The 24,577-nt window shown below is 34.6% G+C and overlaps 3 protein-coding genes across 6 annotated transcripts in view; 2 read left to right on the top strand and 1 right to left on the bottom strand.

Annotated features, from left to right (window-relative positions):
- Nucleotides 1-12,198, top strand: part of LOC126968299 (DNA polymerase zeta catalytic subunit) — a 28,397-nt gene extending 16,199 nt beyond the window's left edge. For all 3 annotated transcript variants that reach the window (XM_050813225.1, XM_050813216.1, XM_050813235.1), the window contains 5 exons: nucleotides 298-435; nucleotides 1,854-2,044; nucleotides 2,930-3,157; nucleotides 4,651-4,870; nucleotides 11,279-12,198. In XM_050813225.1, the coding sequence (XP_050669182.1) occupies nucleotides 298-435; nucleotides 1,854-2,044; nucleotides 2,930-3,157; nucleotides 4,651-4,870; nucleotides 11,279-11,440 (939 nt within the window). In that variant the 3' untranslated portion in view covers nucleotides 11,441-12,198. The remainder of the gene's footprint in view (nucleotides 1-297; nucleotides 436-1,853; nucleotides 2,045-2,929; nucleotides 3,158-4,650; nucleotides 4,871-11,278) is intronic.
- A 2,812-nt stretch (nucleotides 12,199-15,010) lies between these two features.
- Nucleotides 15,011-18,204, top strand: LOC126968730 (interleukin-1 receptor-associated kinase 4-like). Its single transcript, XM_050813837.1, has 4 exons — nucleotides 15,011-15,347; nucleotides 15,421-15,587; nucleotides 15,720-16,786; nucleotides 17,780-18,204. Exons 1-4 carry the CDS (start codon nucleotides 15,187-15,189, stop codon nucleotides 18,161-18,163), a joined length of 1,779 nt encoding a protein of 592 aa, XP_050669794.1. The 5' UTR covers nucleotides 15,011-15,186; the 3' UTR covers nucleotides 18,164-18,204.
- On the bottom strand, nucleotides 17,345-24,577 carry LOC126968851 (uncharacterized). Of its 2 annotated transcripts, XM_050813996.1 has the most exons (5): nucleotides 24,085-24,577; nucleotides 21,746-21,868; nucleotides 21,526-21,672; nucleotides 19,751-19,972; nucleotides 17,345-18,455 (listed from the first exon to the last, which is right to left on the bottom strand). In XM_050813996.1, the coding sequence occupies exons 1-5, from the start codon at nucleotides 24,544-24,546 to the stop codon at nucleotides 18,189-18,191; spliced, it is 1,221 nt and encodes a 406-aa protein (XP_050669953.1). In that variant the 5' UTR covers nucleotides 24,547-24,577; the 3' UTR covers nucleotides 17,345-18,188. The 2 variants fall into 2 exon arrangements, with proteins under 2 accessions (XP_050669953.1, XP_050669955.1); XM_050813998.1 differs by lacking the exon at nucleotides 19,751-19,972.

Genomic DNA, 24,577 nt, shown 5'->3' with positions numbered 1-24,577 from the left:
TGTATAGAACGTCATTTGCTAAAACGAATAACATTATCACTTGTACAACACATTCATAACTTTGGTTAAAAATTCAATCTTTGTTATGTTATAACGTTATTTCTCTTTAAAAACCTATTTTTTATGTAAGAGGATGACAAATAAGTGTACGGGTCACCTGATGTTACGTAATCTCCGCTGTCCACATTTTCTTGCAGCACCAGAGGAATCATAGTTTTATACCTACGGACTTCGCAAGGGAGGAAATTTTGCTTTGCCATCGAGTTTCATAAAAAAAAATAATCTATGTAAATGCAGGTATATCAGCCGTGCATATTGCAGACAAAGAAGCGGTACGTTGGCTATATGTACGAAAGTCCAGAGCAAGCCAAACCGGTGTATGAGGCTAAAGGTATCGAAACAGTCCGTCGCGACGGATGCCCCGCTGGCGTAAAGGTATATAATATATTATACTATTATTATATTAATAACTTTATCAAATATTAACAAAAGTTCCTATTCAAAAATTATTTCTGTTTATTTCTGTTGAAGCATTCCACAGCTCATAATACAAAAGCTACTTCATACTATCTTGAATCGACACACACACACACATATACATGATTTACACGGCCGCTAAGTAATCTTGGCAAGACAAAACTATTGAATGCCACGGTCTTTCTCGTTCAACATCATGCGAGAATAATCCTTACAGGTGTAGTCTGGCCTTAAATATTGTTCTTATATAAATGCTTATAATTTTTATAATTTTGAATTCAATTTGTAACGCGTATTATTAAGTAAGTAATTTAGAAAGTTCTATCATTTGCCGCCATTACACATATTATTTTTGAGATTAATATTAAATTTGAAAGCAGAATTGCAGTGATTGCATCCGCGAAAGTGTCATAAAGGGAAGCTTTATTACCAGCGATACAATTCTTTGTCTCCTTATAGAATTTCGGTGAATTCTGGCTTTAACAGCATTAATCGCTTGTTTAATTCTAACAGCACGCCGTCGCCCTGATCTTTTAGCACAAACCCCAAACACAATGGCACTGCTTTGTATTGGGCAAGCCGTATCAAATACAAATAGCGCGCGAGTTAAATGCAGTCGGGGCCTAAGCCAAAGAACGGGGGCATCTTCCCCCGCTGTCCGCACGTCTCGCCTGGCGCACCTGCAGCGTAATGCTATGCCGTTGTTGACAGTTATCGCACGTACCGTGTTATTACGTTAATACTGTACTTGCAATCCCGTGTTATTTTAATAATGAAGAGATTTTTTTCATCGTTAAGCACGAGAAATGGCGAAAAACATTTTAGACATGTGTGTTGAAAGGCAGAACAAAATTATGTGATTTCATTATTAGATTAAAATGATGAACTTACCAGTGGGAGGCTCCTTTGCACAGGATGCCGTCTAGATTATGGGTACCACAACGGCGCCTATTTCTGTCGTGAAGCAGTAATGTGTAAGCATTACTGTGTTTCGGTCTGAAGGGCGCCGTAGCTAGTGAAATTACTGGGCAAATGAGACTTAACATCTTATGTCTCAAGGTGACGAGCGCAGTTGTAGTGCTGCTCAGAATTTTTGGGGTTTTTCAAGAATCCTGAGCGGCACTGCATTGTAATGAGAAGGGCGCATCAATTACCATCAGCTAACCTCCCTGTCTCGTCTCTTATTTACATAAAAAAAAAAAAAAACTGGAAGCATTGTTTAAATTTATCGACACACTCATGATTATGGTCATCAATAATTATAATTAGATCACAGCACTATCGCATTCATTAACTCTGCATTCAACTCGCGCGGTATCTATTATCCTGCCTACTGTAGCCTTATAACATTATTGTTAAAACATTAAAATTTTCAGCTTCTTCAACGATCGCTTTGTGAGCTTTTCGACTCGGGTGACATGTCCCGAGTGAAGCGCATTGCGTGCGGTTTGCTCACAAAGTTGAGTGAGGGTTCCTTGCCACCGCATGAGTTATTCTTCACGCGAGAGTACCACGGGGCTGCTGGGTACAGACCCACAGCCGCTGCACCACCTAATGAAATTGCCAAGTGAGGAAATTCTAAAAAAAAGGCTCTCTTGCACCGGATGCCGGCTAGATTATGGGTACCACAATGGCCCCTTTTTCTGCCGTGAAGTAGTAATGTGAAAGTATTACTGTGTTTCGGTCTACAGGGCGCCGTAGCTAGTGAAATTACTGGGCAAATGTGACTTGACATCTTATGTCTCAAGGTGACGAGCATAGTTGTAATGCAGCTTAGAATTTTTGGGTCTTTCAATAATTTTGAACGGCGCTGTGTTGTAATGGGTAAGGTGATTACCATCAGCTGAACGTCCTGCTCGTTTCGTTATATAAAAAATATTTTTTTGACAAATATTTTTAGCGGCACTGAAATTGCGTTCGTCACCTTGAGACATAAGATGCCAACCAGTGATTACCATCTGCTATGTAATTTAATGTTAATAATGAATGTGATAAAACTAAACAATAATTATCTAACTTTAAAATATAGCTATGTAATAATGAGGAATTTTAAAAAATTAAATGAGTAATCGATAAAGTAAATAGTAATAAATCTAATATATAAAATTCTCGTGTCACGGTGTGCGGGACCGAACTCCTCCGAAACGGCTCGACCGATTCTCATGAAATTTTGAGTGCATATTGGGTACGTCCGAGAATCGGACATCTATTTTTCATCCCCCTAAATGTTAAGGGTGGTCTACACGAAATTACTTTTTTAACTTTTTTGACATTTCTTTAAAAATTTGTTTGATTATGAGTCAGCATTAAAAAATACATACAACTTCAAATTTTTACCCATGTACGATCAACAGTTACTTTTGTATCGCGATTTTAATATCGACAATACAACGTTTGCTGGGTCAGCTAGTAGATATACAAAGTTAATTAATGATTGTGTGTTTTGTCGAAGGCGGCTATTGTCCCGCGACCGTCGTGCGGCCCCTCGCACGGGCGAGCGTGTGTCGTGGCTGGTGTGTGCCGGCCCGCCGGGCACGCCGCTGGTGCGTCTGGCGCGCTCGCCGCCCGAGCTGACGCGAGACGCGGCGCTCGGGCCGCACGTCACGTACTACGCCACGCGCGCGCTGCTGCCACCGCTGCACCGCTGTCTGTCGCTGCTCGGAGCGGATGTCTTCAAGTGGTGAGCTGACCTACATAAACAACTTTCGAACTTATACCATGCTGTTGCCTCGCAAGATATCCCTCCCTGATAAATTTATTTTATGTTCACATACAGTGCTCCCAAATTAATAATGCGCATACAGATCTCCGCCACTTTTCGGCAACGGTCGTATTTCCCGACCGTCGGGAGACGATATCTATACAGAGTGGTAAAATGCATTACTTTTGCATGATTTAGTAGAATTATATTACAATAATAATAACAAGAGGGGTGTGTAATAGGAGCTCTATATAATTCCACATAGACTGAACACGTGCAGTCGGCACCAATACTTAAAGAAGACTGACTGACCGGCTACCACAGCCGACCGTCCGATATGTTTTCGTATTGTGAACACATGATTTGACTCCTATTTCTTTCGCACAAGGTGCAAAATGTAAGTGCATTGTTTAGGGCTCTTACGATTGAATGATTCGGGTGTTTCCGGGACTAGGCCCATTAGCGAAGATCTGTATGCGCATTATTAATTTGGGAGAACTGTACATTAATAAATTTTAGTAGATAAAATTGTGGATGAAAGAAACTTTTATGCCTATGCCTACTCATTGTCCTGTTAGTAATTTTTTTGTTAGACGAATAATATAATATGTTTCTAACTAATGTATTCGTCTAAATAGAATCTCTTGCTGCTAGACAACCGATAAACACGGGTTAGGTTTATTACTTTAGTGTGCGTGACCAGCTACATCTTACACTCGTTTTTCGTATTTCACTTTGTGTCAGTGTACTTGTATTGCTCAAAATAGAAGTTAAACATCAACGTCATTCGACGATTTTAAAGCTGTCACAGTCTATCTATAGGTATAAGCTTTTAAAAAAAACAAAAATATTCTTATTTCATAGGTAAATCATATTACGGTTGAAATATGTAATTTTTTTTCATACAGCTTATTTGGAAGGCAGATTTCCTTACAGAAAAATGAGCAAAAAAAACTCTAAGGTTGTTCTTTTCAAAACCGATACGTAGACAAGATCTTATTTTTAATGCAATATAGAATCATTTTAATTGCAATATATGCAAAGTGATGCAACAAAAATACTCAAATACCAAAAATTAACGGCTAGCCTATTTAACGAACTAGTCTATCACGGGGAGTGTTCCGAAGAGCCGTTTAACCTGATTCCTGCCGCCGAATTCCACCTTCGCACGACACGACACAAGTTAGAATATCATCTCCACCATCTGGATGTGTGGCGGTCCTCCACAGTGCGGTTTTCAAGGAGCTTTCATCCACGTACTACAACTTGCGGGACGATACGACATGGGTACCTCCAAAAAAATTCCTTAAAGGCCGGCAACGCTCTTGTGATTCCTCTGGTGTTGCAAGAGAATGTGGGCGGCGGTGATCACTTAACACCAGGTGACCCGTACGCTCGTTTGTCCTCCTATTGCCTAAAAAAAAACTAAAAGGCTTATAGTTTAAATTACAATATACACACGAATTATTTAGGTGGAACGAGGTGGGTTACACTCGCGAAGTCCACATAGAGCGTAGCGCGGCAGCCGGCGGCGGCATCGCCCGCTACATGCAGCGCGGGCGCTGCGCAGTGTGCGGCGCGCGGGGGGCGAGGGCTCTGTGTGGGCCGTGCGCCGCTCGGGGGACTCACTCCGCAGCGCTCCTGGCGGCCAGGGCGGCGAAACAACAGACACACCTGCGCTACTGTTATCAGGTAAACTTTATCTGTGGTATTAAGGCGACACTAAATGCCAGCGACCTTGAGCGATATGAGTTCACGGCTGCCGGCCCGCCATCTATACAACAAAGCCAGTATTTTCAAAATTCTTGCGTGGAAAACAGTTTATATGCTTACAATCCTCGTTATTCACTACTAATCTGAATAAATGAACCTACACAAAAAAGTACAAGCTATAAGAATAACTTTTCTGAGAGAAGTACCAAAAAAATGCGTCACGCCATGCCAAAAAATTTGTTTAACTTCAAAGAAATGTGGTAGTTCAAAAAGGCTCGGCAGTGTTAACTATAACCAACAGCAAGCATTAGCAACCAACAAATAAGACTTAAGGATATGTGTAACAGGATTAAATAGTGTTCATAGCTCGAAATGCTATACTTTCACCACAAAACTTATCTAAAAACACCATTCTCTCTTCATTCCATCCTCCTCAATGCCTATCGGTGGCAGGTCCCAACCATGGTTTGACCGCTCCTGCAAAATGGCCTCTCGCCGAAAGCAGGAGTGCTATCAGCCTTGGGTCAATGCGGTGGTATCTAAGGATGTGAATTCCAGCGAACTTAAAAAACACTTCAATCATGCCTCCAGGTCCTTCAAAAGAGTTATTGCTGACGCGAAGTCGAAGCACATTGGCAGAATTGGTAAGAAACTTGCACGCCTTCCTTCGGGAACTCGTGCGTTCTGGTCGCTCGCCAAGGCTGTCCAAGGAAACTTCTGCCAGCCAGCCATTCCGCCACTGCACAGGGATGATGACTCGCTGGCCCATGACGCGAAAGAGAAAGCTGATCTCCTGGGCTCCCTCTTCGCGTCCAACTCGACTCTGGATGACCAAGGTGCACCACCACCGCATATTCCGCGGTGCGATTCAAATATGCCGGAGGTAAAAATCCGGCATGGTGCCGTGCTTAAGGCGCTTCTCACCTTGGACATTCACAAATCGAGCGGGCCCAATGGCATTCCCCCGATAGTGCTGCTAGCTTTTTGGCTGATCGGAGCATCAAGGTTGTTATCAACGATGCATGCTCCGACTTAAAACCCATAAACGCTGGTGTCCCGCAAGGCTGCGTGCTATCCCCCTACACTGTTTCTTCTGCATATCAATGATATGCTGCAAATCAGCAATATTCATTGCTATGCAGACGACAGCACAGGGTATGCTTCCTACACCGGCCGTGCCAACATGTCCTGGGATAGCGTCGACGAGAACCGGAACAAACTTGTGTCTGAAATCGAGACTATGCTTTGCAAAGTCTCGGAATGGGGCTGACATAATTTAGTCCAATTCAACCCCAAGAAGACACAAGTTTGTGCGTTCACCACTATAAAGTCTCCCTTTGTCGTATCCCCTCGATTCGAGATCACTCCTCTAACTGCTACAGCCTGTATTGGCATACTTGGCGTCGATATATCGAGCGACGTTCAGTTCCGTGGTCACTTGGAAGAGAAGGCCAAACTGGCCTCTAAAAAGCTTGGTGTACTCAGTAAGGCGAGACAGTACTTCACTAAAAGCCACCGCCTGCAACTTTATAAGGCGCAAATTCGGCCTCACATGGAGTACTGTTCTCACCTCAGGGCGGGTGCTCCCCAGTACCAGCTTCTTCCATTTGACCGCATACAACGAAGAGCGGCTCGAATCATCGACGATCAAGTCATATCCGATCGGCTTGATTCTCTAGCATTGCGTAGAGATGTGTGTTCTCTCTGCATCTTCTACCGCATTTATCAGGAGTGCTCAGAGGAGCTGTTCGGGTTGATGCCAGCGGCCGAATTCCACCATCGGACATTACGTGCAAAGTACCATCTGCATCACGTAGACGTCTGGCATTCCACAACCGCGCGTTTTATTCGAAATTTCTTGCCTCGCACAGCTACTTTGTGGAATCAACTACCGGCAGCGGTCTTCCCGAACAGATACGACTTAGGGACCTTCAAGAAAAAAGCATACGCCTTAAAGGCCGGCAATGCATTTCTTGACACACCTGTTGTTGCGGATGTCCATGGGCGGTTGCCTCACCTCTCCCCATCCCGTGAGCCTCTTGCCCGTTTGCCCCCTCTCATATAAAAAAAAAACATGTTTGCGTGTTTTCTGCTTCCTCTTCGCCTTAATAAACGCGAAGTTATAGTTATTCTAAATTTATGTATTTTAACAAAATACACACATTCATTACATAATATTCCAATGCGATAAAGGTACATACAATATTAGATTCTAAATTCTAATTCAAATATTTTTATTCAAAATAGGATGTGAAATCTATTAGATTATAAAACCAGTAATATATACACTGATTATGACATATCGGCAAACAGACATAGAATTGAAGATCTTGAAAGACGACGTAATTTTATTGATACTGTTATTTTGTACAAAATAATTAATAATATTATGGATTGTCCCTCGTTGTTGCATGAACAACGCCCGCCCGCCTCGCCCTCAAGAACGCACATGTCATTAAAACGAATTATTTCATGTAAATTCTTGTTCTAGTTGTTATGTAGAAAATATTTTTGTTCGTCGTGAGAGTAAATTTTACAATAATAATTTTCACCATGATTATAGTGTAGATATAGTAGTAGGGGAACCCAAGCGGGGATTTCGGGATTTACTAAAGCGCGGCAGATTAATACACAGGTGGATACCTTGTACCCGGTTAAGTACCTCCACCAAACATGAGGCCCATATATAAGGCCGCCCGTGAAGGATACAGGATCAGATAAGTTAAACAAATTTACCATCAGAAATTCTCGAGCGCGTCAGATTAAGATAGGGTGAGTTAATTACATCCAAAAAGTGTATATTCCACCAATCTGACAATTTGAGAGTGATGTAAAAACGGGGAGGGCAGCAAAGTTGTAAAAAAAAACGTCATCTCGACATTATCGAGCGTTGCTAAATTTTTTTTTATTTTGAAGAAAATAATTTAAGAATGATGAAAACTATATAATCTGACGATTTCCGCAAGCCGAAATAATAAAAATTCGTCGATAAAGTTAAATGCGTGCAGCTGCGTGATGCCTACATTTCCTTCTCCGCGTTTCTATTCCTCTCTCACTCTTTCTCTATCTGTTACTCTCTCACTCCGTCCCCACTCTGGTTTCTGCTGTTATGACGCCATCACTGCTGATCATAAAGACTCGTTCGTGGCTTACTGTTTACAACGTTTTGGCTTTTTTGCTATTTTAATATTATTTATGATAATTAAATTTACAGCAGAAACATTAAAAAAATGTGTAAATATTTTGGAATATCGTCGGAGCAAGCCGGTTATCCGAAAGTCTCGAGGAACATATTATGATAACCTCGAATTGTCGATGGAATCATCATTAAATGTGCATTCAATATCACGCAATCAGCATTAAATATCACGCACAGTGCTATAAATATTTTTTTTGGAATAACTTTCAAACGGCTTTATCGATTAAAAAAGTAATCCGCCTTTGAGCTTGAAAAATCACGTCGATCGCCACCAAGCTGGTGAAAATCGGTTGATTCGTTCGAGAGATATCGTGAACGAAAGAAACCCGAAAAAGTGTTTTTTCGGGTTTCTTTTTGAAATTTTTGGTTCGATAAAACTGCGTCGAATGCCGCCAACCGCGTGAAAATTGCTTGATCCATTCAAAAGTTATTGCGGTTTGAAAATTCCAAAAATAGTGTTCTATGAAATTTCTATCAGACTGTCGAGCTGGCAGAGCTCAAATGCATAAAAATATTATTTCTTTTAACTCAGCGAGCTCAAAATATCACATAAATTATATTTTGAGCTCAAAAATGTCATAAGTACAATTTTAAGCGCCCAGGAATGGAATTAGCGGGAAGTTGCAGGGATGGCCTTTAGGGTAAACCGTTTTTCTATTTTTTTTTTTGTCCGATCAGGCGTATCCCCTTAGATAATCGTCAGGTTATGAGACAGTACGTTTAGAATATAAAGATGAACCATATATATCTTAATATGACGCGCTTGAGTATTTCAAAATGGCGAATTTTTTTTGCACATTATGTAAATGGCCGCTAGTTTGCGTCCCATCGAAATCGTCAGATTAGTGAATGAGAGCTTTTTGAATGGTGCACTTAACACTCCCTTAGAAAATCTGACGCGCTCGATTAAATTTTTATTTTTCACTTTCAACCCTTGCATACCCTTTCAACCCGCATCATGCAGACGATCAGATTAACATACGTACATTATTAAAAATACGTAGGGCATTGATGCTATCAATATCTGACGCGCTCGAGGATGTCCATGCAACATGTTTTTTTTACATATTTAAAAATCTATAGCCGCTTCCCCCACCGATGAAAAGGTATACATCATATAACATTTTTTTCTTCTTATCATCTAAGCTTTGCTTGACATTCGCAAAACTTCAAAATTATCATTGTATTGACAGCGTTGTCAGCGATATAGTCAACATTTTACATATTCTTGGTTTATTCTTACGTATAACTTTATACCAATTATTTGTATGGCCGTTAGTCTTTATCTTACCTTCGTAACTGAAGAATTGCATGGCAGGGAGAAGTATTTTTAAACTTGGAGTAATTTTCATTAATAAATTAATTAACAGTCTAATAGACGAGTCACGACAAACGGTATGACGATCTCTCATGGCGTCGTTCCCACGGGGTTATGTATGGGTATGTTTTGTAATTTTATTTATACAGTAGGTAGTAACATAAATGTTGTATATGATGTAACTTGTCAATAAAAAAAAAGTGTGTATGAGTACGCACGCAAGAAGTTATTTTTCTTTGGCGTAATAAAACAAAAATGCTTAAAAAAATTTATCCTCATGCTATTTTACGTTTGTAGAAAAACCAATCTTGTAATAAAGAAGGTAAGTATTAAATACAACCAATGAAAATATTATTATGCCGCATAATTTAGTTGAATAACATGTAATTAACTATAATTAATTTTTTTTATACAATTACATTTTTTTTTATTTTAACTTGTATATAAATTTAATTCCCGTCCATTGGTTGTGGTTCAGTGGACATAATATGAATCACAACAGGCTTGGTAGATGAAGTATGATACAAATGGTCTAGTTGACCAGCTAACGTGGAACCAGGGTGTCGAATTTGCGTGACGATGTGCTCGGGCATCTTAAAAATTCAATCTGATATGTTTTCCTAACGCGATAAAAGAAGTATCACTTGAAAATAAGTTATCTATTCTTTTACTCCATTTTTTGTAATGGTTTTTAGCTTTTATTGATTGGAAATATGAATATTCACCTCGCTGAATAACAAATACCTAATTAGCTATCAATATTATTACTGATTAGTGTCAGTTTAGCTCCAAACGACACACAGTGGGGTCACTCAAGTGTTGTGACAAAGTATGGACACTACTGTAACTGAGTAGACTCCAGTTTTGGAAGACCAGTACCACATAGTTCATTTAGTATTACTTTTTTTTCTTTTGTAATGAAGATTAAGCTAATATTTATTTTCGTTTACTTATTTTGTTTGAACGTGTGGTAAAGTTTTTCTTCCAAAATAGATTCATTTTCATTTATTACTGAAGAGATACAACATAGGGACATTGAAGCTCACCTTTGGTAGGTATTATTGTCCATTGCCGAAAGATCTTTCAAGGTTCTTTCTTAAGCACTAGGTAAACTTTGTAAAAAAAAACACTACTTATTAAAGGGAAAAAAGGTCAGGGTCCATACAATACAACTTAAATCTGATACAAATATATGACAGTGGCTAACAAGCATTAAAAAATATAATTCCTTGCCCTAAGCGTTGAATCTCTTTACACACATGAAAAAACGCGAATTAGGTAGAATGTTATAATTGTTTCAATAAATTAGAGTCCATGTCATATAACAATTCTGTTTATTCCCCGCAAGTGTGAATGTGTCATTACACTATCGGCTTTTATAACGCCTCGTTTCTAATACTTTAATTATCGTGTTGGTCATTTACTATCGCTTGACAGTCAAACTGTCTTGCCCTCTATTTATAAATAGAATAAAACCTTTTGAACCGACTTCAAAAAAGGAGGAGGCTCTCAATTCGAAATCACAATAATCGTAACTACAATTAATCTAATTATTAATTAATTATTGTAATTTTTGGAGTCGGTGTCATCCAAGATAGGTTTGTTACTACATACATAGTTATAGGTGAGATGTGCTTGAGTCGTGAGGAGGCGAGAGCGGGTCGCGGCGGAAGGACACCGATTCCAAAAATAACAATAATGGTAACTAGAATTAGATTAATTAATTATATTGTATAAAAATACACAAATTTTTTTATACTTTTTAGTGCACATTATATCTATTGTTTTGGAATAGTGTTTTTGAAGTCGGTTATTTTTTTGTTTAATTTTTTTTTTTGTGTATCAAATTTATAGACTTATTATCTTTCAGATTTGTGGATCGTGCTGCAATCACGGCGATTTTTTGAAATGTGAAAATACGGAATGCCCCATTCTCTGGAAACAAATACTAACGAGTCAAAAGTTAAATCAACTTGGAGATGTTATCACAAATCTACCGGAACATTTTAATGTCGAAGCTCGACCATTTTGAGCTAATAATACAAAAGTTCACACTCATAATCATAATATATACTAATTAATAATATACCGTGGTCTTATTCATAATGACTTATCGGAGGTTTAAAACTTCGCTTATAAATGATCCCATACTAAAGCTTAAACATGCATTATATCTCGGATAAACTTTATGTGATTAATAGAAGACCCTTCATTAAGCCATCGGGCTTAAAATAGGCTTTGCTATCGAAATAGCAAAAACATGGCCAAGATAATATTATATATGTAATAACATAATCGTGACAGCTGTGATCTCGTCGAAAAAGTAGTGGCATTGGTTAAAATAGAGGCTGTCTACCACAATTTTCGACGTTTTCATAGCTGTTACAGTCTATCAAGACGTTTAAATGATATAGGACATAATTGATATTTTTTGCGTAAATTTAACTTCCATGCTTTGTTTATATTTGTGATAATTATCTGTTTCACATTTTCTTGATATTGTAAGTTGTTTATTTTTCAGAAATTGTAACATTATTTGCGATAGAGCCATAGATATTGGCTATCGGAGGTTTGACAAACGTTTATGAAAAAAAAAAATATCGACCTTTTGGTACGCTTCAAACACTTTTTAACTAATATTGGTTTATACTTTCGTTAATCGTTTTATGATAAGGCGGTTATACAATATCATGGTTTAAAGTGGGTTGGTAGATTTAATTGGTAATATTTAATAAATATATATTAGGATAACACCTAGTTTAAGAAAGATAATAAAGTAATTTAATAATATTTGGTGTTTTTACTTAAATGCTTATACAGTTTATTGCCACAAGTTAGATGTGTAATTTTTAAGCAGAGTGTTTCTAATTACAATGTAAGTAAATTAAATGGGTAAAGGCTAGGCAAACTTGATCTCGAGTCACTTGCCCTATTTCTGTGTCTGCTGGGCTACTCCCGTCCAGCTACCGACAGAATATATAAATATATCATACATGAAGAAAACAACAGAGACAACTCCCGTGGGGAAAAAGACTTCGACGCCAGCCTAGTTCTCTCTCTCTCTCAGAAACTCTAAGAAAAAAGAAATTCACTCGATTGTATGAAACGTGCAGTCATTGACAGATGACGGCTATAATCTTGTAAAAAACGAGGATAGCCGAAATCCACTATTTTAGCAACTGTTCGCTTTCAAACTTAGCCGGATTATACTTCGTCGCCAATTGCCATAGTATTTACTACTATTTCAAACTTACCTAAGTCAAATCACTGCACGTTTCTAATAACCTAAATTTTAATTTTTACTTAGGCGATCCCGCCTCTTATTAAGTAGTATTTACATCCTCTTTGCACGACTCTCTAAAGTCTAAAGAAAGAACAAAAATCCTCGAATATAACCTCAGATATATATATTGCTACATACAATGTAAGATCATTACGAACTATAGGAAAGTGTCTCAAACTCGAATTCACTCTAGCGTAAGTAAAATGTGATGTAATAAGAGTTAGTGCAATGTGAATGTTTGGAGAAGGCATGTAAGACCACGAGAACTACATTTTATATTATACTCGCGGGACACCAGATCAATATATTGTGTGGGGTTTTCAATTAAAAAGATACTTGCCAATAATATCGAAGAATTAATAATTTATAGTATATCGGAAACATGAGCAGTCGTGATCGTAAACTTGCCAGTAAAAAACAATGAAATATTATGGTCTAACATTCAGGCAAATTCGCCAATTGAGTGGAAAAAAAAGAAAAATACGATATTCTACAAAAAGCTGTTCTAAATTCCCACAAAAACACTAATGTAATTGACGACTTTACAGGACATATGGGAAAGAATACACTATAGGGAAATACGGAGCAGCGATAATGTAAGCGGTAAGTGAAAATGGTAACTGATTAGTCACATTTCAGTACTACATAATACTTAAACATAGAATTCTTAACTATTTTTACTAGACAAAGAAAAGTGTTCCTGGAATACCCCAATGGACTCCACAATAATAAAATAAATATCATCATGATTCATGTCTAACTTTTAGAGAAACTTTGTGGCGGTCCTCCACAGTGCGGTTTTCAAGGAGCTTTCTTCCACGTACTACAAAGCTGTGGAATGAGCTTCCTTATAAGGTGTTTCCGGGACGATACGACATGGGTACTTTCAAAAAAAGCGCGTATACCTTCCTTAAAGGCCGGCAACGCTCCTGTGATTCCTCTGGTGTTGCAAGTGATTGTGGACGGCGGTGATCACTTAACAACAGGTGACCGGTACGATCGTTTGTCCTGATTTATGTTCAGAAAACTATAGTTTCAGTTTTTTTCGTTTTGGTGTGACATTTTAGACACTTAGTAATATATTTTTTTTTACTGTTGTAAAATAAAAAACTAAGAAGATGAAATTATATTACTTATATTTCAATTTAGATCTTCTATTTATTCACAAGAAAGTTTAGTTGCTACAAAATTAGCTATCTTGTAATATATAAACCACCAACCAACCAACGATACGAAAATTTTTTAAGATATATCATAATTATACGATAATGATTCATAGCTTTAATTTTCACGCCTACCATGAAATGGTTCGTTCTAAGTTAACAGGCACACCTGTAAAAAGGCAGAAGATTCGATACTTAACGATTATCGTTTCGCAGCATTAGTATGTAACTGAGAGAGCGACCACATTGTGATTAGTTTACAGATATTAATAGAAAATATCGAAAATAGAAACATGCCAATTTAGGCTTAGTACGCACAATTTACAAACCTACTTTTAAAAAACTAGAAATGTTAACGCAAAAGCGTAATATCTGTTGAAAGACAAAGCGAACGGCTACTACAAGAAAGGAAAGAATCAAAGTCTATTCTTTGAGGGTTCACTAGTTAAATAAAATAACTGCTGGCGATTCTTGAATAAAATGAGTAATATATCGTTCGATTCAAGTATCCTATATTTGTACCAAATTCTTATTCCTTTTAAATCTAATTATTGGCGAAATCTACACGTTCTATATTTATCGCGATATTTGGATATCAATCCATGATCACGATATTTATCGAGTATAACGTATCACGGATCGTTTCATTCACCATTAGCCAATTACAATTATTATTATAAAAAATATTTACAAATTAAGAAATTACTCATCAAAACCAAAGCTTACATTTTATCCAATAGTTAAAAGTTTCATTTAAGTAATTAGAATTATGACTGGACTGATCAAATTACAAATGAAATACTCAAATCTAGTATAATATATGTCGGTGAGAGCTCCAATATTGACGGATTGGTTCATTGAAATTACAGAGACTGGAAGAAGGTGTTATTTTTATTTAATATATAATTATTACATTTATTGAACTCCTCATGAACTAACAACTTTTTATTGAACAGACTCATTTTCCTGGTGGTGTATAAATTATAAAAGGGCGGTGTTAGTATGTTTTCACTCACGTTCAAAATCAGCTATACGTACAAGTTATTTTTATTGTTTCATCTTTGAATTTGAATATGGTTTAAATAATCAGTGTTGCCACACACAAAGTTATATTTGACATTGGCATTTGACAGTCGATATAGTTGGTTATTTCTTTCCTTGTTTACAAAATATTGACGATAACAAATCCAAAAAAAAGATTATATATTTTATAATAATTATGTATTTTTTCTTTTTTTATACAGTATAGTTGCTTATTATATAGAACAAATAACTTTTAAGTATTCATTTATGTAAATAGTTTTAAAAATTGTGTACATTTACTTGAGTGTAATGAATAAAAATATAGAATTAAGAAAGCTTCCCGCTGGTGTGTTGTGTAATGTAATAAATATTCTAGAAACGAACAATGATTGGAAGAAATTCATGGCCAATGTACCGAAAGATTTACTTTCTTCTGACTTTGAACCGAAATATAATAATGAACACATAAGGTTTGTTATTGCCATGATTCGTGCCAACTTTGAAAAATTGTACGAATATTAATTATGTTATTTGTATTTGCAGAATTATAGAAGAATACGCGAAAGAAACAAATCAAAAATGTACAGAAATATTATTTGACGAGTGGGGAACCTCTGGAAAAGTTAGACCCACTCTCCAACATGTGAAGGAAATTGCACTGAAAACCCAGATCTATAGAGCAGCTGATGAAATAGCTATTATGTTGCAAGGTATCACTAGAAGTTATTATTACATATAAATAAATATTGTAGGGTAAATTAACCTAAATAAGTTTTATTAGTCAGTTAAAATTCACAAATATTTTGTTATAATATAATAATTATCAGTCTTTGATTTTGCAGAACCATTGCCACAGAGACCAAAAGATGGCCCAGCTGCTCCTATAACAACAAATATTACAGAGATGTTAAATGATAGTATAGAGCAGAGATATAATACAAATATGGAACAATTGTGTGATGGTCCAACACTTCAAATGAAATCGGCTAGTGACTTGATTGAGTTTTCAAAGTTGGCATATTCAACTGGCAAACCAATAAGTAGTGAACAAGTATCAATAGGCAATAAAACAACAGTCCAAATGAAGTCAGAGAGTGATCTTATTGAATTTTCTAAATCTGCATTTCAAACTGAGTTAAGCAATGTTCAGAAACATTCTATGAATATTCCTAATCTGAGTGTAATGATAAGTGAAGACCAAGATATTACTTTATCATCAAAAACCATAAGCACAACGAATACTATTTCCAGTGTTAATTATCCCGACACCTATCAACAGTCATTCCCAAATATAAATATATCAGATAGGATTGATAGTGTAATTCTACAAGATGAAAAGTTAATACATTTTGACTATAGAGAACTACAGACAATTACAAATAACTTTTCTGAAAATCTAACACAAGGCCCAAATGGGCCAGTGGGTAGAATAGGCAGTGGTGGCTTTGGTGATGTGTTTGTTGGATGTCATAGTAAATATGGAACTCTTGCTGTTAAAAAAATACATGATCAATTAACTATACATCGCAAACCAGATATAGCCATAAAAGTATTTAATGCTGAAGTGAAATTCTTATCACATTTTAGGCACAAAAATATACTTCCTATTTTAGGCTTTTCTAAAGATGGGCCAATTCCTTGCATAGTTAGTGAATACATAGATGGTGGATCACTACAAGAAAAAATAGCTGCTAAAGTTTTAAGTGAAAAACAGAGAATAGAGATAATGATAGGTACAGCTGAAGGGTTAAAATATTTACACACCAACAAAACATCCCTGCAAGTCCCTTCTGAACTGCAAAGTATGGAAATCACACTTGATTTAGATTCTGAAAATTCATGTAAGAACTTTGTGCATGGTGATGTTAAGAGCGCCAATATATTGCTCACATCAGAGAATATTCCCAAGGTATTTATATTTCTTCATTATTTTATAATTTAGGAGTAAAAGACCAAATAGAATCCCTTTAATAATTTACAGAACTCTATAATATTCTGTATTATATACAGTAATTCAAACAAGGCTCAAAAGTTTAATATAGTAGACAACCCCTATAGCCACTGAGCTAGATGCCCCGGGTTCAAATCCCGGTAGGTGCAAATATATGATGAATATTAATTATATACTATTGTTTGTTTCCAAGTCATGGATGTTTATAAGTATTTATGTATGTTTAAGTAAGTACATTGTATTAAATATATTGTTGTTTTACATAGTACAGGCATAGCTAGCCTAACCTAGCCTAGTTTGGGAAGAGATTATTTGTGCAAAAGTGTGTCAATATAAAAAAAATACAAGTAGTAATGTAAATGAAAGTTCATAATAATAATAATAAATCATTTATTTTCAGGCATTACCCATAGATATACAAACAATCTTAACTTAAATTAAATTACATAATACTGTTGAGTTTAATTTGATATTACTTAAATTACAGTTTAAAATTTAAGATATGTCATAATCACAATTAAAAAGAAAATAATTAATAATATTAATAATTTAAATTCGGAAAAAAAAATCCTAAATTATGTTAGTATAATTATAACTAAACAGGCACATGAAGCCGCATAAATGCCTTTATCATAAATGTTGAAAATACGTCAAGTGTTACCTACCTAACAAAATTTGGGGTTTTACGTCTTGTAATCAAGTAAATAGAAAAATAATTCAAAAATTTTACTTATGATGCATTTTGGTGAGCTGTTTCATTACCAATGCTCAAAATAAAATAATATAATGACATAGGATGTGTGCTTTACAGTGCACATTTTTTATATTTAGAACAATGACAGTATAAATAATGTTGGATGAAGATTTTACAATTGTATGGCACATTACATTATAGCTTACAATCTCTGCCCCATTTACTTTTTATTAACCTTTAAATTTTAATACTTTTAGCTGTGTGACTTTGGATTGGCAAAACAGTATGACTCAACAGCTATTACAACATATCCAATGGGTACATCAGCATATATGGCTCCTGAAGGATTGCGTGGAACCATTACTCAAAAGATAGATATATTTAGTTTTGGCATTGTTTTGTTGGAGTTATTGACTGGTTTGAAGCCTATAATTATTATGAATGGAGACAAACTAAATATAAATGATTATGTGGAAGAGAATTACAATAATGATATTAATTCTATTGTGGATCCGGTTATTCCGAGCTGGATAAGAGCTAAGGACATATTCAATTTAGCTCAAATGTGTTTACAAAGGAACAGGAAGGACAGACCTACTATGGATAAAGTATATGATACTTTAGTAAGTTTAAAATTGTGATTTTTATGTTATTAAAGACATATTTTTAAGAATTTAAAAAAGCCTTTATATTTTCAATCTTATCCTTAAAATTATTACACTGTATTTCTTGGGCTTCATTTAGTTGATTAATAATTAGCTTCTGTTCGTCTATTGTGCACAAACAAATTAAGGTTACTATTATTTTATACATCTGTTGGTTTAATTCATCGTCTTTACATATATACAATACTTTCAATAGTGCACACAGAACTTTGTAATCATTTTCAAGTCTCCACACTGGCCAGTTGAACTCTATCCACGTTTCAAGACACTGTAAAAATGTATTTAATTAGTTACTACACTTTTAATTATAATATAGCAAATCAACATAATATTTAAAAAAAAATTGTTATGAATTGTAGTTTAGCTATTAATGTGATACTGCCCATAACATTTCAGTGCTGTTCAGGATTCTTTATTGAGCCCAAAATTCTGAGCGGCAACAAAGAATATGAAATAGTTAAAGTACAGAAGTCTGAGGAAGTCACAAAATCAATTAAAGAAATAGGGACTCTTGGGGCCATACAATAAGGTGTAATTCATCACACAGCGAATAAAACCTAAAGTTTTATTCACCTAGATGTTGCCTCTCATTCTAACGTGTGACACTTACCTCTTCTGACAACATTAGGGTTGTCTTCTTTGCCTAAAACTGTACCTACCTAATAAGGTCATATTATAAAAATAGCCCTGTTTTTCTATAATAAAAATAGGTATGTTATCGTAATTTATTAAATCAATATTTTCCGTTGTCAAACCTACATTAGTTGCACTACATTGTTGTTTTTACATTAGTTGTGTAAAAGTTCAATTTTTATTATTATTTTAGCTAACCCAATGTTTCAAGACCTTTCTAGATGTTGTTTTCAGGGGGAATGCGAAAACCTCTTCAAGTTAACCTGTATTTCGAGCATTGCATGCACACTAACACACAGTGACATAGAAATCACGAGTGTAAGACATAGATTGTCACACACACTAAAGTAATAAACATGGCCTCTTTTCATCAGTTGTCTATCAAGAGGCTCTAGCTAGAATAATAAATTAGCTAAGATAATATATATTATGTACAGTAGAATCCATTTAGTAAGGCTTCGCATATAACTATAAAAAACTAACTAACAAATAACCAACCGTTTTTAGAGCCGAAGTACTTATATAACATAATATGCCTACATTTGTTTGGTTTTCCTAAGAGCCCCTATTAAAATTCATTCGTTTATTATGACTCTGCTTTTAACAATGGAATTTTACAAAAAATTGTTCGGTTAACATCTTTACAAATAAATCGTAGGTAAAATCCTTTGAATGTAATTATTTTAATAAAAAAAAAAAAAAAAAATTTTTTTTTTTTTTTTTAATTTAAATTGCCATTTCTCTTAGTATGACTTTTTCGTTAGTACAACCTATTATATCAGCAGCCCTATGGCCACTGTGATAACAGGTTTCTGCGATTTATGTATAGAATTTAGAATATATTTAATTTTTATAATCAGGCATGAACATTTTTGGGAAGGATGCCTTTTATGTAAATTATATTTGTTACAAGTATGATTTAAGCCATACCTCTAAAACTGGTTTCAATATTATACTGTATACAGTATCATTAGTACAAATGCCTAAATTATCACAAATTATATGAATGAAACTGCTTCTATTAGCACAATTGTCCTTATGCCATTTTATCAGTGTCGTAGTGAAATTGAAACAACAAGCTTTTCTCTCCAAATTTCCTTCTATTAACAGTGCTTCCAGTGTATCTAAGTAAACTTCATCAAGTTTATCTCTCTGTAAGAAAGCATAAAGTTTTAAATAAACCACTGTGTGTGTAACTTTCCAAAAGTTTTTGAGTCAAGCAGATGTCTCGTGCCAGTTTGGCAAGTCAACATCCCTAGGATTCCTATGTGTCGAATTGTTTGAAGACAAATGTTGCCAGAATTAACACTCAGGGAAGCTCACAACATTTGGATAATTATGGATTTCCGCGAAATAATGCCTACTTTAATGTCCTGTGTGCTAACTTGTGTGTAAATTACAACTTTATTCCATCCCTTATTATGTGAGCATACACCCTGATCTAAGGGCATTGGAAGCTTCATGGTTGTTAGCCTCAGAATATGCTATAGCAATGGGTCCATATTGGCTCACCTAAAGTTCTTTACCCGAAATTGTTCTTCCTAACTATTTGTAATCCAAATGATCATTCTTCCTAAAAATTTTCATCCTAGTTTTCATTCATACTATTTGTAGTGCTACCGGCGATGCTCATAACACTGATCTTTCCGAAAATTGTAATTAATAACATCATTAATGTAAATATATTTAAACTCCTACTGTTTTTTATCATAACGCTTTTATCCCTAAACATACTCACCATAATATTTTCACTCATACTCAAACCAAAATAAAAGTCTAACCTCCCCTCCCTAATTTGTTAATGGGGGGAAACGCCTACAATTTGGTTCTGGCGTTGTTTTAACTGTTCTAACATAACCTAACCTAACCAATTTTAATGAATTGTAGTTGATAAAATACTTGTGGTAATGTTATTCGAATACCGTCAAACCAAGTACCATTTCCTGTGCTAACATTAGATTTGACTCTGCAAGCTTTTTTACTGCTGTTTTTTATGATAATTACAAATTTTTTGCCTTGGAATCATTCCTTTGCTTTCAGCAAGGGCAAGAGCTTGCTCGCGCGTACCCAATCGCTGATGGGTCCATTATGAATAAAAATAAATCTAAACAAAAAAGATATGACTTTGAATAATAGTATAAACGATGGTTATGTTGAGAAAATATAGGAAAACAAATAAAAGTATAATAGATGTTTATTGCTACTGACATTATGAAGTTGAATGCTTCGGAATTATTAACATTAGAGACAATTTAATTAGGAATTGTGATCCTAACAGGATGAAAAATGTTAGGAAAAACATTTTCGGAGTTCCAATTATCGGAGTTGAAATTTTAGGTGAACTTTGGCGCACCCTATAGAAACATAGTATGGATAGGCAAAGTATACAAATAGAATCAGGGTTGCAGTGTCTGCGAGGAAATATAATGTCCCCTTAGCCCTCAAAACCCCGCCCAAATATATTCTTATGACTCTTCTCTAAGTGACAACTCAAACCTTAACCTAGGTGATCACTTAACATCTCTTTCTTTGTTTATCCTCCTCTTCACATCATCATTTCATTTTAACATCAATCGAGTCTAAGGGAGACAAATTGTGAAGAGAAAGCTAACATATAGAATGATTCATAGTACAAGGGTTGTGAGACCCTTGGTGAGATAATACAATAATAGTGTATTTTACAGATAAAAATTATGTTAACCCACCTTCGGTTTTTCTGGAAGCAATTCTAGTAGGGCCAACATGCAAGAGTTATTGAGTTTTGTCACATCAATATCTTTTTCGTTTAGGTTTTTCTTCAAAGTCATATAAATTACATCATAATAATTACCACCATCAAAATCTTCTGGTTTCTGTAAAATATTTAAATGTGAATTCAATGTTGGTTTTAAATTATTTCGGGCTGATATAAGCAAATTTCTGTACCAATAACTTCAGTATCGCCAAACAACACTTTAAACCTTTAATTTTATTGTCAATTAAATAATCTTCAATGAGTAGAATACTTGCAGGAAATAGTTTGGAAGGTATGACTGATACATTGTAGTTCTGAAACATACATAAATATATTATTAGCTTAAATAGCCAGACTAACACAAAATTTGTCACCTTTTTGCCCTTAACAGTGATTTTCACAATAATATAACACTAGATATAAGGGATTGCTTGTAACTAATTCTAGTAGGCTTCATAAGATACATAATAGCTTTAAGGGTAAATGTATACACTTCTATAATAAAGTCCCAGCCACTGTTCAGGCATTATCTATAAATAAATTTAAATGTTTTATAATAAAATGGCTGTCTTAAATCCTATTACTCCACTGCTGAATATCTAAATGATCGGATAGCCTGGGACTAGATTGTGATTATTCTATAGCAATAGAAATGACTGTGCAATATTGTATATTTTTATTGAAAAGAGCGCAAAAAAAGAATGCTGGGAGAGTTTCTTGCGCCGCTTCTTCTCTCTCAGAGCGCCATTTGTTTCCGAAGCGGTAGTAGTATCTAGTAGTTATTAGAAATGACATCAAAAAGAATTCTACAGGAATCAATTTTGAGAAAATAAATGCCTTTTTTAACATGTTAATCAAACCTTGTTGAATAGTATTTTGGCTAAGTAACACACGGCCTACTTACCACCATGGTTAAGCTAACTAACATGTTTATACATTTCACAATCCAGTTCTAGTATAATAATATTATTATAAAACATGTTAACGAAATGAAAAGCTTGTTCAAAATTACCAAATCAAAATGAAATCTAATTATATTTATGTAGCTAAACTAATCCTTAACTTAGATTTTGTTGTATTAATAGCACAATGTATTATGTAAATATACTAATACCACATAATATACTATATTTTAGTCTTGTAAATTAAATTGGAAAAAAATATATATAATGAGTTACAAAAGTGTGCACAACTCTTCTTGATCTCACAATCACTTATTTGAAGTGGTGTAGACCAAGATACCACAACTTTCATAACATTGTGTCAGCTTTTGCCATTTCTATATGGAATAGAACTTAGTTAGAAGATAAGTAAATTCTTGTACGCACTTCATGAGCTGTCAAAAGTCGCTAATAGATAAACTGGTCTGAAAGCATATGATGGATTTGTTGTATCCAACTTACGTTACAGCATAATTTTCTGGGGAAACTCATGCGAAAAAGATATGATTTTTAAAGCCCAAAAGAGCTGCATTAGGTCAATGTGTAGTCTTAAAATAAGGGATAGTTGTAAACCATTCTTTAATCACGGTAAATTCTTTTTTTGACCTCACTATATATCTATGAAATTATTTGTAAAAACTAACCCTGATACATTTGTCAGAACATCTGAAATCTACAATATAAATTTGAGAAGCAAGAATATATTACGTTTACATGGCAGCAACACAGCTTCTATGTACAATAGTGTTCTTGCAATAGCGCCGAGAATATTTAACAAGATACCTACACATATCACAGAACTTAAGTTGATGTGTTTTAAAAAGAAACTATTTAATCTTCTACTGACAAAATCGTACTATTCCATAAAAGACTTCTTTTCAGATACAACACTCTAATAACATTTTTTAAATATCATTTTACTTAATTTAATTACTTTTTACCAATTTCAATTATTATATGTTATTTCAAAATATTCAATTATTAATATGTATATCAATTAACTGTCATTGTATATATATATATATATATTTTTGTTTGACTTGTTAGTAATTACTATTTGTAGGCCACAGCATGCGGACAAGGAATGAAGAACTTTTATTGTGATTTGTAACATCTATGTATACCCATTACTACAAATAAATGATCTCATCGTATCAAATTTTGGGCAAATAATCAATTTCTATTACAATTTGCAATATATACATTCTATTATCAATTTAATTAATAAATGATTACTTTTCTTAAAATAAAAAAAAAAACAAGCAACATCAAGGTAGAAAAGTGAGGTGCCACTATTATAATGAAAACTCAAGATTCTTGTAGAATAATTATCAATGGCTACTATTAATGGTACCCAATTTTTTTCTCCATGTATTGTACTTAATTGAATCAACATTATTTGATTTAAAATAAATTCTCTTATCACAGATGTGATATAATAATCAAGATTAATTGTCAAACACGACATAAATATCCAAAATGCACATAACATATTTTGTTGACATCTGAGCCCAACTATCCACAATTTTTACTTACATCCCAAGCTATATCAAAGTTCCTAGAATATCAACTTAGGAATAAGTTAGTACCTTCAAATTCAGTATAAGAGAACAATATACTTCTACTTGTGCTGGATATTTCTTGAAATCCTCAGAAGTTAATTTCATATGAAGATTTTCCAAACATTTATCGAAGACTTCTTCTGATTTACAAACTTTATTCTTCCTTAAAACCATATCGATCGGTAATTTTGTTTTCGATTCAAACACATGGTTTAATTTTTTTGCTATTTCTTGCGACATTTCATTATTCCATGAACCTTCACAAGTAAGTTCTTTTTCCAAAATCACTATACTCGAAAGTAACTCATTACATTGTTGTAAATCATCATTACTTATATCATATAACAATTTAACGAAGTTATCAAAATTATGCTCTAAATTTTTGTTGCGTAGAATAAATTCTTGATGGTCCGTAGTTTCATCGTAATTTTTTCGTAATTTGTGAATAAAACATTTGTTTAAATAATCTAGATGTGTTTTAAATTCCATTTCAAATTAATTTAACTTTTTTTTACAAATT

Source organism: Leptidea sinapis, chromosome 1, assembly GCF_905404315.1.
Source record: "Leptidea sinapis chromosome 1, ilLepSina1.1, whole genome shotgun sequence".
Lineage (NCBI taxonomy): Eukaryota > Metazoa > Arthropoda > Insecta > Lepidoptera > Pieridae > Leptidea > Leptidea sinapis.
This window is presented reverse-complemented; position numbering and strand designations above follow the sequence as displayed.

Bases quoted from the DNA above. Each gene is read 5' to 3' on its own strand.
- LOC126968730 (XM_050813837.1), top strand. From the start codon at position 15,187: ATGAATAAAAATATAGAATTAAGAAAGCTTCCCGCTGGTGTGTTGTGT. The intron at 15,348-15,420 runs GTTTGTTATTGC...TTGTATTTGCAG, and splicing joins TATAATAATGAACACATAAG to AATTATAGAAGAATACGCGA. The intron at 16,787-17,779 runs GTATTTATATTT...TAATACTTTTAG, and splicing joins CATCAGAGAATATTCCCAAG to CTGTGTGACTTTGGATTGGC.
- LOC126968851 (XM_050813996.1), bottom strand. From the start codon at position 24,546: ATGGAATTTAAAACACATCTAGATTATTTAAACAAATGTTTTATTCAC. The intron at 19,973-21,525 runs GTGGGTTAACAT...GCTTTCTTACAG, and splicing joins TGCTTCCAGAAAAACCGAAG to AGAGATAAACTTGATGAAGT. The intron at 18,456-19,750 runs GTATGGCTTAAA...ACATTTTTACAG, and splicing joins TATTGAAACCAGTTTTAGAG to TGTCTTGAAACGTGGATAGA.